At 42.7% G+C, this 14,050-nt stretch overlaps 1 protein-coding gene across 3 annotated transcripts in view; it reads right to left on the bottom strand.

Annotated features, from left to right (window-relative positions):
* Positions 1-321: 321 nt before the first annotated feature.
* The window catches only part of RBM6 (RNA binding motif protein 6), a 106,974-nt gene continuing 93,245 nt past the window's right edge, over positions 322-14,050 (bottom strand). For all 3 annotated transcript variants that reach the window (XM_067754477.1, XM_067754480.1, XM_067754478.1), the window contains 12 exons: positions 13,771-13,931; positions 12,610-12,707; positions 11,886-11,928; positions 11,664-11,745; positions 11,334-11,419; positions 10,652-10,798; positions 8,594-8,689; positions 7,201-7,461; positions 5,320-5,394; positions 4,529-4,626; positions 1,848-1,977; positions 322-568 (listed from right to left, as the gene is read on the bottom strand). In XM_067754477.1, coding sequence (XP_067610578.1) covers positions 443-568; positions 1,848-1,977; positions 4,529-4,626; positions 5,320-5,394; positions 7,201-7,461; positions 8,594-8,689; positions 10,652-10,798; positions 11,334-11,419; positions 11,664-11,745; positions 11,886-11,928; positions 12,610-12,707; positions 13,771-13,931 — 1,403 coding nt within the window. In that variant the 3' untranslated portion in view covers positions 322-442. The remainder of the gene's footprint in view (positions 569-1,847; positions 1,978-4,528; positions 4,627-5,319; positions 5,395-7,200; positions 7,462-8,593; positions 8,690-10,651; positions 10,799-11,333; positions 11,420-11,663; positions 11,746-11,885; positions 11,929-12,609; positions 12,708-13,770; positions 13,932-14,050) is intronic.

The following is a 14,050-nucleotide window of genomic DNA, read 5'->3' as shown; positions in this document are numbered from 1 at the left end:
TTCTGAAGGTCTAATGACTAGTAAACCAACATATGGAAATATGTTCAGCCTTAGCAGTTACAATAATGTGTGATGCTATTTTCACTAATTAGATTAGGAAAATAATTTTTAAAAATCTGACAGTATCCGTACAAGCCAGAGTTCAACGGTCACTGCAACCAGTCCACTCACACTGATAGCAGGCACTGTTCCAGGGCTCACTACAGCCCTTGTTGCCATTTCAGCGTCACCTCAAATGGACCCACACCAAGGGACTCTCTTCCTCCTACCATTAGCCCCACCCCCCCACCCATGGGAGAAAAATTTAACCACCAAAAGAAGTCACATTGAAAAAAAGTTTATTTAAAAAAGTTCTAGCAGCAAGAACAGTAACAAAACAAAAGGAGAGACGGACAAACAAAACAAGAAGGAGGCTGTGTCCTGTGGGACTTGTCTCCACTCTTTAATCGAGTTCTTTATACCGAGCAAACATGACTCTTCGCACAGCGTCTCGGTAAGTCTCATTGGACTGTCTCTTGCTGGTTCTTCCTGGAGCTCCCACATTGGGACCCCTCATCCGGCTTTCAGTCTGTAAAACAAAGACAAACAATGAAGTGAGCTCTATGAATTAATTAGCCTCAGGGCTGGTCTTTGACTATAAGCATTTCTGGACTAGTAAGGAGCAGGATATAGGAGAATTTTAAAAGAATGCTTAATAAACAAACACTCAAGATGAATAAGGAGGGTGGCGATGCCATGATTTCAGGATACAGGATTCAACACCAGAAATGTGAGAAGCCCATCTCATATATGTGGCATTTTCAGACAGGGACTAAGACAACACAAAATGGAGAGGGTTCCCTCTTATCACCTTTTCTATCTTCTCTTCTTTTCCTTAAACATGAGGGGTGAGGCCCTTCATGGGACCCAGGACTAGTCTGTCATACAGAGTGAAGTAAGTCAGAAAGAGAAAGACAAATACCATATGCTAACACATATATATGGAATTTAAGAAAAAAAAATGTCATGAAGAACCTTCGGGTAAGACAGGAATAAAGACACAGACCTACTGGAGAACGAACTTGAGGATATGGGGAGGGAGAAGGGTGAGCTGTGACAGGGCGAGAGAGAGTCATGGACATATACACACTAACAAACGTAAGGTAGATAGCTAGTGGGAAGCAGCCGCATGGCACAGGGAGATCAGCTCAGTGCTTTGTGACCCCCTGGAGGGGTGGGATAGGGAGAGTGGGAGGGAGGGAGATGCAAGAGGGAAGAGATATGGGAACATATGTGTATGTATAACTGATTCACTTTGTTATAAAACAGAAACTAACACACCATTGTAAAGCAATTATATTCCAATAAAGATGTAAAAAAAAGAAAAAAAAAGACTGACAGCCTTCGGGGCTTTCCTGGTGGCGCAGTGGTTGAGAATCTGCCTGCTAATGCAGGGGACATGGGTTCGAGCCCTGGTCTGGGAGGATCCCACATGCCGCGGAGCAACTAGGCCCGTGAGCCACAATACTGAGCCTGCGTGTCTGGAGCCTGTGCTCCGCAACAAGAGAGGCCCGTGCACTGCGATGAAGAGTGGCCCCCGCTTACCACAACTAGCGAAAGCCCTCGCACAGAAACGAAGACCCAACACAGTAAAAATAAATAAAATAAATTAATAAACTCCTACCCCCGACATCTTCTTTTTAAAAAAAAAAAAAAAAGACTGACAGGCTTCTCAGCTCTCACGTTCTTTGCCAGCAGTGGTGAAAGCCCAGCTAATAGGCAAGGACATAGCTCTGGGCCACAGAATGAGAGGAAACTAAGTATATGCCAGGTTCATGCCACCCCTAACAAGATGGAAACCATTTCACCTCCTCTGCTGAAGCCAATCCAGGATGGCCATATCCGAGGCCTGCCCCCTTCCTCCAGCCAGTGGCCTGTTGGACACAGCCTCCTTTGCTGCTATTGTCGATGCCTTCTTTACCAACAGGCTTACGATCACTGCAAAAGAAGCATACATACTTAGACACCAGCACTTTCAAAGTGACATGCTTGTGAGCCCAATAAAAACCTCTGTCCTCTTGATTCAGATTTGCCTCCTCTTAAGAATATTAAACAGTATCTTTGAGTGCCTGCTATCTATGAAACTGGCTTTGTCCTGAGGATACAGAGATGACCAAGACCTGACTCTGTTCATGGGGAAGGATGTGAGAAGGATAATATGTGAATAGATGCTTACAGCACATTGAAGAGCTCAGCCATGGATGTAGCAACAGTATATACCTACTATGGAAATACAAACAGGGAACACAAACCTGAAGGGGCATCACCAAAAATGAGGAATTCTAACAGGAGGGTATACCTGAACTGGGTCTTAACAAATGAGGAGGTTGTGAGCTAGAAAAAGCATGGGAGGAAAGGAGGACACAAGCAAGGAGAAGTGAAAGAATACAATTTGTCCAGAGGAAGAGTGGCAGGAATTGATAAAAGGCTGCTTGAGCCAGATTGTGAAAAGCCTTGAACATCATGCTAAATCATGACTCTGTACTTCATACTTCAGGCAAAGAATCTCTAGAACCCAGGCCTCCCTTTAGGCAAGGTATATGTTCACAAAAAGGCTAGTTTTAGGAGATTTCTGTTTATAAAGGTCATTTTGATGGTAGGGTAGAAAGACTGAAGAGCAAAGATGGGGAGTAAGCAGTCCAGTTTGGAGGTGAGCTAGGAATTGGGGCAAGGCTTAATTATGGATGTGGCCACTAACGATACAGAGGATAAAGGAGGAAGATTGGGACAGACCAGGTAGACCATGATGCGATGATGTTACTACTCTGAAATAGGAATACAGCAGGTTTAGCAGGACTGGACTAGAAAATAATGTGGAATATAATATTGAGTAATTGTTTAGTGTGAGGAGGCTGAGGAGTGGCCAAGAGGATATGCCCAGAAGGTAAACAGAAATGATGATTTTGAGCTCAGAAAACAGAAATGACTTGAGATGGAGCCATAGGACTTGTTAGCCTGTGAGTGGTGGCTAAAGCCTTGGGTACCGTAGGCAGTCCAAGTCAAGAGGATGGAGGAGCAAGAATAAAGGAAAACTGAGGGCAGAGTCCTGGAGAATATCTGGAATAACCCAGAAAAGGAAGAGGAGCAGGAGAGAAGACTTAGAAGGAGGAGAGCCAGTAGAATGTGATGTGATGGGTGCTGAGAATAGAGAGGCATCTCTTTCTACACCCAGCTACACCCAACTGACTCAGGGCTAAGGTGCTCTTCCTCCTCCTGGCTGACTCCTTCAGTTTTGTCATCGTTCAGTGTATTTCAAATTGCAGAGAATGACCCAATGGGATGCTACATTGATTAAGTGGTCCCAACTTAGCACTTCTTACAAATGCGAATAGAATAGACTAAAATAAAAATGTCAGAGTTTACTGCACAGTAAGGAAGTATTTTTCATGAAGATTTCTTTTTCAGTTATTTACACACATACATATATTCTGGGCCACGATTCAAAATAATCTCTTATTGAGGGCTGTGAACAAATAAGTTGGAATGCCAGAGCCCCAGACCCCACCTAGACTTCTTAGGGGACTTTCTCCATCAATTATCTCCCCTTTCCCCACAGGCATACTCTACCCTCGCTACTAGTTCTTTTGCTTACCAATGTAGAGACTTGTTCAAGTTTCACTAGATCAATACCCTGCCTAAAACCATTTCATAACCTCCCACTGCCCTAAGACAAAGTCTTAGCAAGGTGTTAAAGGAGCATGAACTTCAAGAACTGGACTGTGTCTGTTGAGCCAGCCTCATCTCCTTGTCACTCAACCACTTATCTTCAGTGTTCAGCCCATCAAGCTACTTACAGCTTCTCAAATGCATCATGACCTCTCTCTCTTTCATCCATGAAGCATGCAGTTCCCTCCAATTGAAATGCCCTCCCCTTCTCCACCGGATTTCTGTGTCTGCCCTACAAGACAAAGTACCACCTAAGCCTTCCTATTCTCTGTTCAGACAGTCAAGGATAATACGTGTCTTGTCCACATGAATATTCCTTGCCCTTGGTGCAGTACCTGTACACAGTGGGCTATCAGCAAATTCTGTATAACTCTGGACTCACAACTTTGGAGCTCTCTGACCAGAAACAAGCACAGGAAGCTAGAGATCATATATTTCTATCAGCAGCCAACCATTTATTCAGCACCTAATGTGTGAGAATGGAGGTTCCCTAGAGAAAAAAGTCCAAGAGTGTGACATTCTTATCAGGCTAATACGGAGGTACAGTGTTACTGATGAGGAGAGAAAGGGTTCCCAACTATAGCCACTCCAGCCCTGGTTTTGAGCAGCTAAGCAGCCAGTGATTCTTACATGCAAACATACATATTCCCTGTGTTAAGACAGGTGGTAAAAAGGCTGGGGTGAACTTCATGCTCAAGAGTTCAGACAGAACCTGCTCCCGATAACCTCACTCCCCGAGAGAGAAAAAGGCAGCATGTTAAAGAAAGTGATGGTTTCATCATTAGGCTTGAGACCTAGGCTGAGTGAAGAGTTTCTAGCTTACCTGTCAGTTTCCCTGGAGTATTTAATTCGTTTCCTTTCTGGAGAATCAAAAGATTGGAGCTTTTCCCTGCGATCATTTCCTCTTTCTTTAAACCTTCCCTGTTGGTAAGCAGAAGAACAGATCTGAGACTCCCATCTGAGGGGGTGGGAGAGTGCGAAAGCTTCACTTTATTCCCGATATTTCTTCTAATGTGAAGGGATTCAACTGGTAACTCCTGGAATCTCTCATTCCTTCAAACATTCTTCTTGAGAAAGTAGTGGCTTCTCTAACTGGTAAATTTGGGAAGAAGAGGCTATCTTTTCCTCTTCTGAGGAGGAGGTGCTCTCCAATACGCCTCCACAGGTGGATTCTTGACGGTCACATAAGACCTGTCATGGGCCAGTGAAGCCTGTAGCTGGGTAAGTGAGTCTGCCTAATTGGTCTAGATAGCAAGTCCATTTGGCTCTCACTCTAAGCTACTTCCTCCAACTTGGCCTTTAACAGTAAAAGATGCTATTTCAGCAGCCCTATCCAACACTCCTTCATTGATTTTAAAAGCTGGGCAGGAAAGAGGAATGTTATTTCACCTACCCAAAGACCCTAACATCACCTTTAAAAAAAGCAACTTTACTAAGGTATAATTTATAAACTATAAAATGTACCCACTTTAATGTAGTTTGATGAGTTTTGAGAAATATATACACCATCTTTTGGGGCTTCTTCGTTCTTTATCTTCAGCACAGCCTACAAATGCTACACCAGAAAGCAAAAAGAGTTGGGGGTCAAGGGAGTAACAAGTCACCAAATCTTACCTCCCGTTCTCTCCTCTCCAGATAGGCTAGCTCCTGCTCAGACTGTTTTATCTTCCGATGGATTTCCAGGTTTTGCTGAGAAGAGAGGGAGTTCTATGAGTGTAGGTCTAAAAAAAGTGGTCCTAGAAATGCTCTAGGCCTTTCCTGATAGCTGCTCTAGGACTGTAGCTCCTTTCACTGACTAACCCTCCCAAGTGATCACGGCACCATGCAAGCAACAATCCCTAACTGGTCTTGCGTTAGGCTCACCAATGGGAACCCAGGTTCTAACACTGGCTTGTCACATAGATTAGTTACATGTTGTGACACAAGACAGAATTTTATCCTACTTCTCTCCAAAGTGTAGAAGACACAAATCTGGTTTATATCTCTTTACCTAAGGTAAAAATGGGAGAGGGGAATCTGACTACACCAGTGAAGAAAACCAAATGCCCACATGTTCTGCCTACCACCACTACCACCTGCCATCCTCAGACACTATTCTCTGTGGGCACTATTCAAGCCCACAGAGAAACAGGAAAAGGAACTCCAAGGTCACAAATGAACAGATTTCTCTGAGAGTCCTGTACTCCTTGAGGGTCCTACACTCCTGAAGCGTGGCTCCTTCTGGCATATATAAGAAACTTAAGGTGTCCAGAGCAGCTCTTGTACAGAAAGGGGATTCTTTGCATTGGATTACTGCAAGGAAAGGAAAAGTGCTATAGTCCACGTTCCACTGTCCCAGGGCTAGTTCAGTTTGTGGATTCATCAGACCGCTGGCTCCTCTTTCCTGACAACAACTTTTTAATCTCTTTAGCAATTTATTAGCACTTTCATAAGAGAGCTGAATTTTAAATGTTTTGTCTGATGACTCAGAATTCCAGAAGGTCAAAGGAACTTGGAGGTAGTCTGTTGCAGGGGTTGTCAGAAGGAGCCTCTCAGAATCCTAGAAACTTTGCAGAGCCTCAACAGAGGCAGCTGGAAGAAGAGGTGTGCCTATCATCAAAGCAGAGCTTTTCAGCTTTTAGCTACATAGGACTTTGGGTTTTATATTGAGAGAAAGTCTAAATCTTATCCCCTCACGTGCTCTAGCAACATCTGCTGGAAAAGGAGTGTGAAAGAAATTACTTTATACTGAGAACACGAGTCCATCTAGGGGCTTTACTTGTCCAGAATTTGGCTCCTTGGCCAGTACATATAAATGAGAAGACTGCAAGGGAGGACCAATGTATGTCAGTTTAACACCCCAAGAATAGTTTTTGTGCCATGGCTTATAGCAATAACTCACTACATGAAGAGATGGCAGAATGTGACTCACCCTTGGGGAAAACCACACACTGTCAGAGCTAGATGGAACCAGGTGAAGCCACCAAGTATCAAAGAAGAAAAGGGCCTTATCTGAAGTCCAACTCTTAGGTTAATGGTAGAGCTAAGATGAGAAACCCAGCAGGTGAGTTTCCTTTTCCACGACCCCTTCTCCTCCTGTCTTCAGCACAGCTTCCATGTTTGGTGCCCCAGCCACAGCCATGATGCTTGCCTTGGGTCTACACCCTGAAGTTTTTTGAAGGTAGGCACCATCTTAATGTAGAGCAACTCATGAACAAAAGGTGGAGGAACAACTCATTTTTGTCTTTTTTTTTTTTTTGGCCGCGCTTTATGGCATGTGGGATCTTAGTTGCCCAACCAGGGATCGAACCTGCGGCCCCTGCAGTGGAAGGCGAAGTCTTAACCACTGGACCACAGGGAAGTCCCAGCAACTCATTTTTGAATTAAACTGATTTAATTAGAGGAGTTGGGGAAGATACAGGCTGAGGAGGACAGCATAAGCTTCTTTAGTCACTGTAATGCTCAACAGTGATAAAGAGTCAAAAGTTCGAAAGGTCAGGGCCCTTCCCTTAATACCTTGTGCAGGTCTGAAAGCTGCTGGTGTTTGCTCAGAACTTCTTTATTGGGAAACTGCCTTCTGCAGAGCAGACAAGCCAGTTTATTCCAGTCAGTGAGTTTGTCTTCTTCATTCTCCTTCTTGGTCAGCTCCTCCCGCTGCTGGGGCTGTGCTGTGCGGGGCTGTGGAGGAGGGGTCTGCTCCTCCTCCTCTTCCTCCTCATAGTCACTGTCTCCTCCATATTCACCCAGGAGGCCGATCAGTGGGTTTACCACTTTAGGCTGGTAGGAGAAGGCCAGGGATTAACGCAAACTCAACCTATATTTGGGGCCTGTTTTCTGGATATTCTGATATGGGCATCTCATTTCTTTTAGCCTGAATAATGAACTGGGTTCAAAACAGGCCCACTGACCATGTTGCTCATTTCCCAGATGGAAGCAACATGGCTCGAGCTTGACTGTTCTCCTTGTCCACTGAGATAAGCCAGAAAGTTTCCCTTAGGAGTGACTCTAGCAACAGAACAGTGATGAGAAGGAAGAGAAAGGGAAACTGACAGAGACCACAGGGAGAGTTTAAAAGTTACTTTTGAAGAGGCAGAGATAGCAACCACCTCCAAGTCACTGTAACCCATGGAGAAAAGGAAAGATAACTTTCATCAAGGCTACAGTAACTCCTAGAGCAAAAGAGATTTAGGAGATGGACTAAAAGCAACTGAAGGATAAACACTCAGGTAGACAGATTCAGTTCCTGAGTAAGGTAAAGACAAAGGCATGGTTAGGACAGATGTTATAGTGAACTGAATCAATAATGTAGAGCAGGCAAAAAGTATTTATCAGTAGCTTATAGGAAATGTTAAATAATGATGCATGATCACTGGCATATGATCAATCAAAATAAAAACAGAGGGTCTCTATTGTTATATATTTGTATTTAATCGAAATAACTTGTGATTAGATTGACACTATCACTTAAAGGCATCTAAAAAATGGGTACGAATGTTAGCATTGTTCACTCTGGCAGGCAAACTATAAAAATGACCATGCATGCACTCGACATCTAAGAGATTCTCATGCAGCACCAAAAGGTAGGAAACATCAGGGCCAGGAAAATGGGTTTCCTTGGTCATTTAGAAGAGAAGAATTAACAAGACCGAGATTCTAACTTAAAAAGGGCCAGTCTGGTGGGAATGTCACAAGGCAGAGGGAAAGAGGACCGATAACTGCCTCTGATTCTCCATCAATACCCCTTTTAGCAGACAGGAAAATTTACCTCATGCTTATACTCAAGAAGAGTCTTGTCTGTGAGACAGAGAGAGCTAAAGGACCAACACCAAAGTGAGGCATCAACCTTTGAACTTCCCTTCCCATTCGGAACCAGCCCCAGCCCTAGCCCAGTGCATCAGCTTAGCCTTACTGGTGGAGGACTCTCTTCCTTCTTCACAGTGGGAGGCAGAGGCTTCTTAAAGACATCTTCTGGGGGAGCTGTCCCCTCACTGGCATTTTCCTGAAACTGATCAAAATCCCAGATAATTTTTATATGATACTTATAAAAGCTGGGTTTAGAGTTAACCCTGTTGAAATGAGTCTGATTTTCCAAACCTCTTAATTTGTGAAATATCTGTAATGTTACTATAACGATTCCAAAATTAAAAAAAAAAACTTTAAAAACATCACATTTAGTATATATTGAGTGATTACTATATGTCAGGCACCAGATGATGCATTTATATACATTATCTCCTTCAGCCTTTACTATAATCCTTCTAAATAGGCATTAATATGCTAATTTTACAAATGATTGAGAATATGGTTAGAAAGAATAAGGGGCAAAAGCAGAATCCAAGTATTAAGCCAGGGGCTTCCCTGGTGGCACAGTGGTCGAGAATCCGCCTGCCAATGCAGGGTACATGGGTTTGATCCCTGGTCCGGGAAGATCCCACATGCCGCAGAGCAACTAAGCCCGTGCACCACAACTACTGAGCCCATGCTCTAGAGCCCATGAGCCATAACTATTGAGCCCATGTGCCACAACTACTGAAGCCTGCGTGCCCATGCTCCACAACGAGAGAAGCCACCGCAATAAGAAGCCTGCGCACTGCAATGAAGAGTAGCCCCCACTCGCCGCAACTAGAGAAAGCCCGCACGCGGCAACGAAGACCCAACACAGATGAAAATAAATAAATTTATAAAGAAAACAAAAAAAACCCCACATATTAAGCCAGTATAACTTTAAAGTCTAAGTTTTCAGTGGTGATCATTTTGTAATGTATAGAAATTTTGAATCACTATGTTGTGAACCAAAACTAACATAGTGTTGTAGGGAAACAAAAGAAAAACATAACAAAACACCCAAACAAACAAACAAACTCAAAGAAAAAGAGATCAGATTTGTAGTTACCAGAGGCAGGGTGGGAGTAGGGGGTGGGGAAATTGGATGAAGGTGGTCAAAAGGTAAGAACTTCCAATTATAATATACATAAATACTAGACATGAACAGTGCTGTATGTTATATATGAAAGCTGTTAAGAGGATAAATCTGAAGAGTTCTCATCACAAGAAAAAAACATTTTTTTCCTTTTATTTTGTTTCTTTATGAGACAATGGATGTTCACTAAACTTACTGTGGTAATCATTTCATCATGTATATAAGTCAAATCATTATGCTGTATACCTTAAACTTATGCAGTGCTGTATATTAATTATATCTCAACAAAATTAGAAGAAAAAAGTTCTCAGACAGATTCTTTCTCTCTATATATGTATCTGCATAAACACTAGTAGTATTAGAAGGGGGGGGAGAAAAAAGACAAGTTATGAATTAAGCCACAGGCTAATTCATCCATTTGCATTAATGCATAACTGGTGTCAGGGTGAATCAATATAATTCTTTGGAAAACAATTTGATTTTATGTCAGGAAATGTAAAAATGTTCATCATCTTTGTTCTTGAAAATTTATCCTAAGGAAGTAATTTAAAAAAGAAAAAAGAAAATGTTAAATGCTGTATATTATAACAGAATAAGATTAGAAAGAAGAGACAAACAATGTAGGAATGATGAAGAAAACAAGGTCACAGTTTTACTATGAATTTTTACCATACAGGCATGGAAGTAATAAAGAGTATTATACAAACATGAAAAAATACTTATGATCAAATATAAAGTGAATAAAGAATAGAAAATGGTATCCCCTGCCTATAGAAGTGTGTATACGGAGTCAAGCACTGAAAAGGGATGTAGGAAAGTGAAACTGTGTGGAGCTGAGGTATTGGGGTTTGAGCTGAGCCACTTTGTTCCACCATCCACAGTTTCTGTATTTAGAAAAGAGAGGGACGACAGGCTGTAAGAGGCTAGGGGACTGCCTGCTTTTTTAGTAACTCTACACCTGAAACCCAGACCTCGTCTGTCTATGACTCTTTTCTTTTAATCTGTAATTATGTGGTGAAAAGGGAGCAGATTCACAAGTCATCTTACCCTTGTCACTCCTCGGTCTTTTTTCTCCTTGCTATCTCTTTTAGACGTTTCCTTCCTGCTGCTTGACTTTCCTTGACTGGTGGGTTTCTTTTCCTTGATGTCTTCTTCCTCAGGTGACCCAGGGTCCTGGGGCACATAGACTTCTTGCTGCAATACAGTTGGAAACAGTTAAGTCTACAGAACGTTTTACTTTCCCAGTAATTCCAGATCTAAGGAGCACAGTTCCCTTCTGAGGGAAAGAACAGCTCTCTCCCTCAAGCCTAAGAAGAGACCATATCAAACAATCGAAAACTCCACTTCAGGGGCCAGGATGTAGCCAGACCACTCACTGTCCATTTTTCCAAGAACAGCACTGTTCTTGCCTGTAATGCCACAACGCATTGATTTTCTATATGTACAACAGTTAACATGAAGATTATCATCTTTAAAATCCACCTAAATAAATATAACTCAATATAAAACCTGGACTTTTTAAAACAAGAAGTAGACATGAGGTACACATAGTACAACAGTGGAGCAGCTGCCTTGAATGGAGAAATATTCAGCTTATATAGATTTAAACTTTTATACTTTTCATGTAATGAGCAACCAGAGAATACAGGGAATAAAACCTTCAAAGTAACAAATCACAGGTACTTTTCTCAAAAGAATCACTGACAAAATAACAAAGCCAAAAACTCACCTGGGTATTGGGGTCATAATAAGTTCCTGCCAAGGGGTCATAATAGTAGCCAGTAGCAGAATCATATATGTAGCAGTCAGATGAAGCTAGAGGGAATAAAACCAGAGCCAGTGTTAGTCCCTGTCCAATGAAGCCCTTGCTGGGGACTCATCAAGAACAATCTAAGAACGAGGCTGGCCAACCCAAAACAGTACAGAACCTGTAGACGATGCTCTCTGAGACATAACCCCTAGTCAACTGCATCTCTTGCCAACTTTGTGACCATGAAGATTTCAATGAATGAGTAGTCAAGCCAAAAAGAACAATAGAAATAAGACAAAGGTCACTCACACTGTTGTCCTTGTCGATTTGTATCTGAAGACCAGTCTGAATTTCTGCCACCTCCCCGCCTATCTCGGAAATATTTTTTACCCTATCACAGAAAGACAAGTTAAAATTATGGAACTTCTGATAGCCATTTACCTTAACAATTACCCACTAGAGAAAATTTAAGATCACTCTTTCAGTCACTTGAGGATTTTAATAGAGCACCCCCCAACTGCTGAAGCCTACCTGATAGTAGTGCATGTGGTCAGAATGGTCCCCAGAATCATTTCTGCAACAAACAATACAACATGTCTTGAGCCTGCTACCAAAAGCCACTTGAGGAGTGCCCAACCCTACAGATTTGCTGAGAAACTCTTTTCCCTCTTTTGTATGGAAAGGAACCAACCCAGACAGTAAGCAAGTCTGGTGATGCAGAGACTCCCGAGGGGAGGGGCAGTGGGACTTCTACAAAGCTATCGGCTGAAGCAAAACAGCAACTGAGTTGAGGGTGCCAGAGCAAGATCTGCCCCATCCCTGTAAGCTTGCCTCTCTGATGCAGCCATTTCCCAGTTACCACTCCTGGGTCAAGATGAATGAAGGAGTAAAGAAGAATAAGATTTCCCAGCACTATGGGGGTACGAACAAAGTCAAGACAGCATTTTCTTAGGATTCCAAGGGGCAAGCATATATTGCAATTTTTTCCCTGCACATCCAAGACTGTACCATCACCTGGGACCCAAAGATACCAGAGAATCAAGAGGGAAAAAACAGAAGTACCTAGTACTGCTATTTAAAGAGAAAAACAAAAACCTAGAGTCAGAACAAGGCAAGCTTCAGAAAAAGAAAACATACACACGTACCTGAAGCAACTCATACTGGGAAAGCACCACGTTTTACTACCTGTCTCTCCAGCCAGGAATAAGAGTTTCCTCCCAAAAACCTGAGTGGGGGTAGCACCCCTCTGCTTTACCTTCGTTTTCCAGTGGCCAGGTTTACAGCTACCATCTTCCCATCAATGCTAAATGGTGGATCAAGGTTCTGCAAGATCTTCACTACGCGAAGAGCTTCCTGGGGAAGCAAAGACTCATTTGAACCCAAAGAGGGAAAAGGACATGTCCCTTGAAAGAAAACTGAACATGGATTTTCCTTCTCAAAAGAAAAATTTCTAGGGCTTCCCTGGTGGCGCAGTGGTTGAGAGTCCACCTGCCGATGCAGGGGACACAGGTTTGTGCCCCGGTCCGGGAAGATCCCTCATGCCGCGGAGCGGCTGGGCCCGTGAGCCATGGCCGCTGAGCCTGTGCTCCGCAACGGGAGAGGCCACAACAATGAGAGGCCCGCATACCACAAAAAAAAAAGAAAAATTTCTAAACATTATGTTCTGGTCATAACTGTAATACTAAGAGCACACTGGCAAAAACAGGCAACTCTTAATGAAGGGTTGATCAGAATAATGGTCAGAGTAGACATCAGTTCTTGGTATAAATTTCAGAAATTCAAATCCTCTTCTAGTCTGCAACTGTCATTGCATCAGATTCAGTTTACAAAGTCTCTTGTGATTTCTGAGCATGAAATCTAAGAAATATCAATGCTTTTCATTGTTATCCTGTGAAATCTAAGAAATATCAATGATTTTCATTGCTATCCTCACATTACTTCCATAGAAAAGGGCCCCACAACTAAAACTTCAAGCCACAAGAAATCTATTAAAGCAACACTTTGAGGAAAAAGAGGAAATGCTCTGTTTCCATCAAACATAAAACTGTCTGTGGCCAGGCAAAATGATTTTAAGAAATCAGAAAATTCACTAAAATCTTGAAAAGGTTTAGTCCTCAGATTTTCCACAAGTGACTAAGCTGTCACTTTATTTTAACTGGAAACTGTAAATGCCACAAGACAAAAATGGATCTGGAAAACCACTCAGAGTTCCAACTTTCAAGGGCAGTCATTTCACCTGAATGAACCCCAAGAAAAGAGTAAGAGGGGTTATGGTACCAAGTAGCAAATGAGAATTCCAAGATTAAAGTCCTTCAAACCTTCTGGAGGTTTCTATAGCCAGCCATCCCTGGCTGAGGTAGTAGGAGGTGAGGGATCCAGGGGGTGGGGGTGGTGGTGACGGATAACTACGACTCACCGCATGGGAGTCAAGGTCAATAAAGCCATAGGTGTGGCCCATGGGGCCTGTTCTGTTCTTGATGATACGGACGTTAGCAGTAGTAAGGCGGACGTAGGGCTCCAGCACTTCCACTATCACCTCAGGTGGAGTGGAACGATAGATGCGTTTTAGCATGATTGCTGAACAAACCAAGCACAAATGGGAGAGGAGAAAGGAGAGAGAGAGAAAGGTTTACATTTTTGAAGTCCTCAGAGCCTGAGTGTGTGTGTGTGTGTGTGTGTGTGTATTTTTTTTTTTA

The sequence above is a fragment of the Pseudorca crassidens genome, chromosome 10 (assembly GCF_039906515.1).
Source record: "Pseudorca crassidens isolate mPseCra1 chromosome 10, mPseCra1.hap1, whole genome shotgun sequence".
Taxonomy (NCBI): domain Eukaryota; kingdom Metazoa; phylum Chordata; class Mammalia; order Artiodactyla; family Delphinidae; genus Pseudorca; species Pseudorca crassidens.
This window is presented reverse-complemented; position numbering and strand designations above follow the sequence as displayed.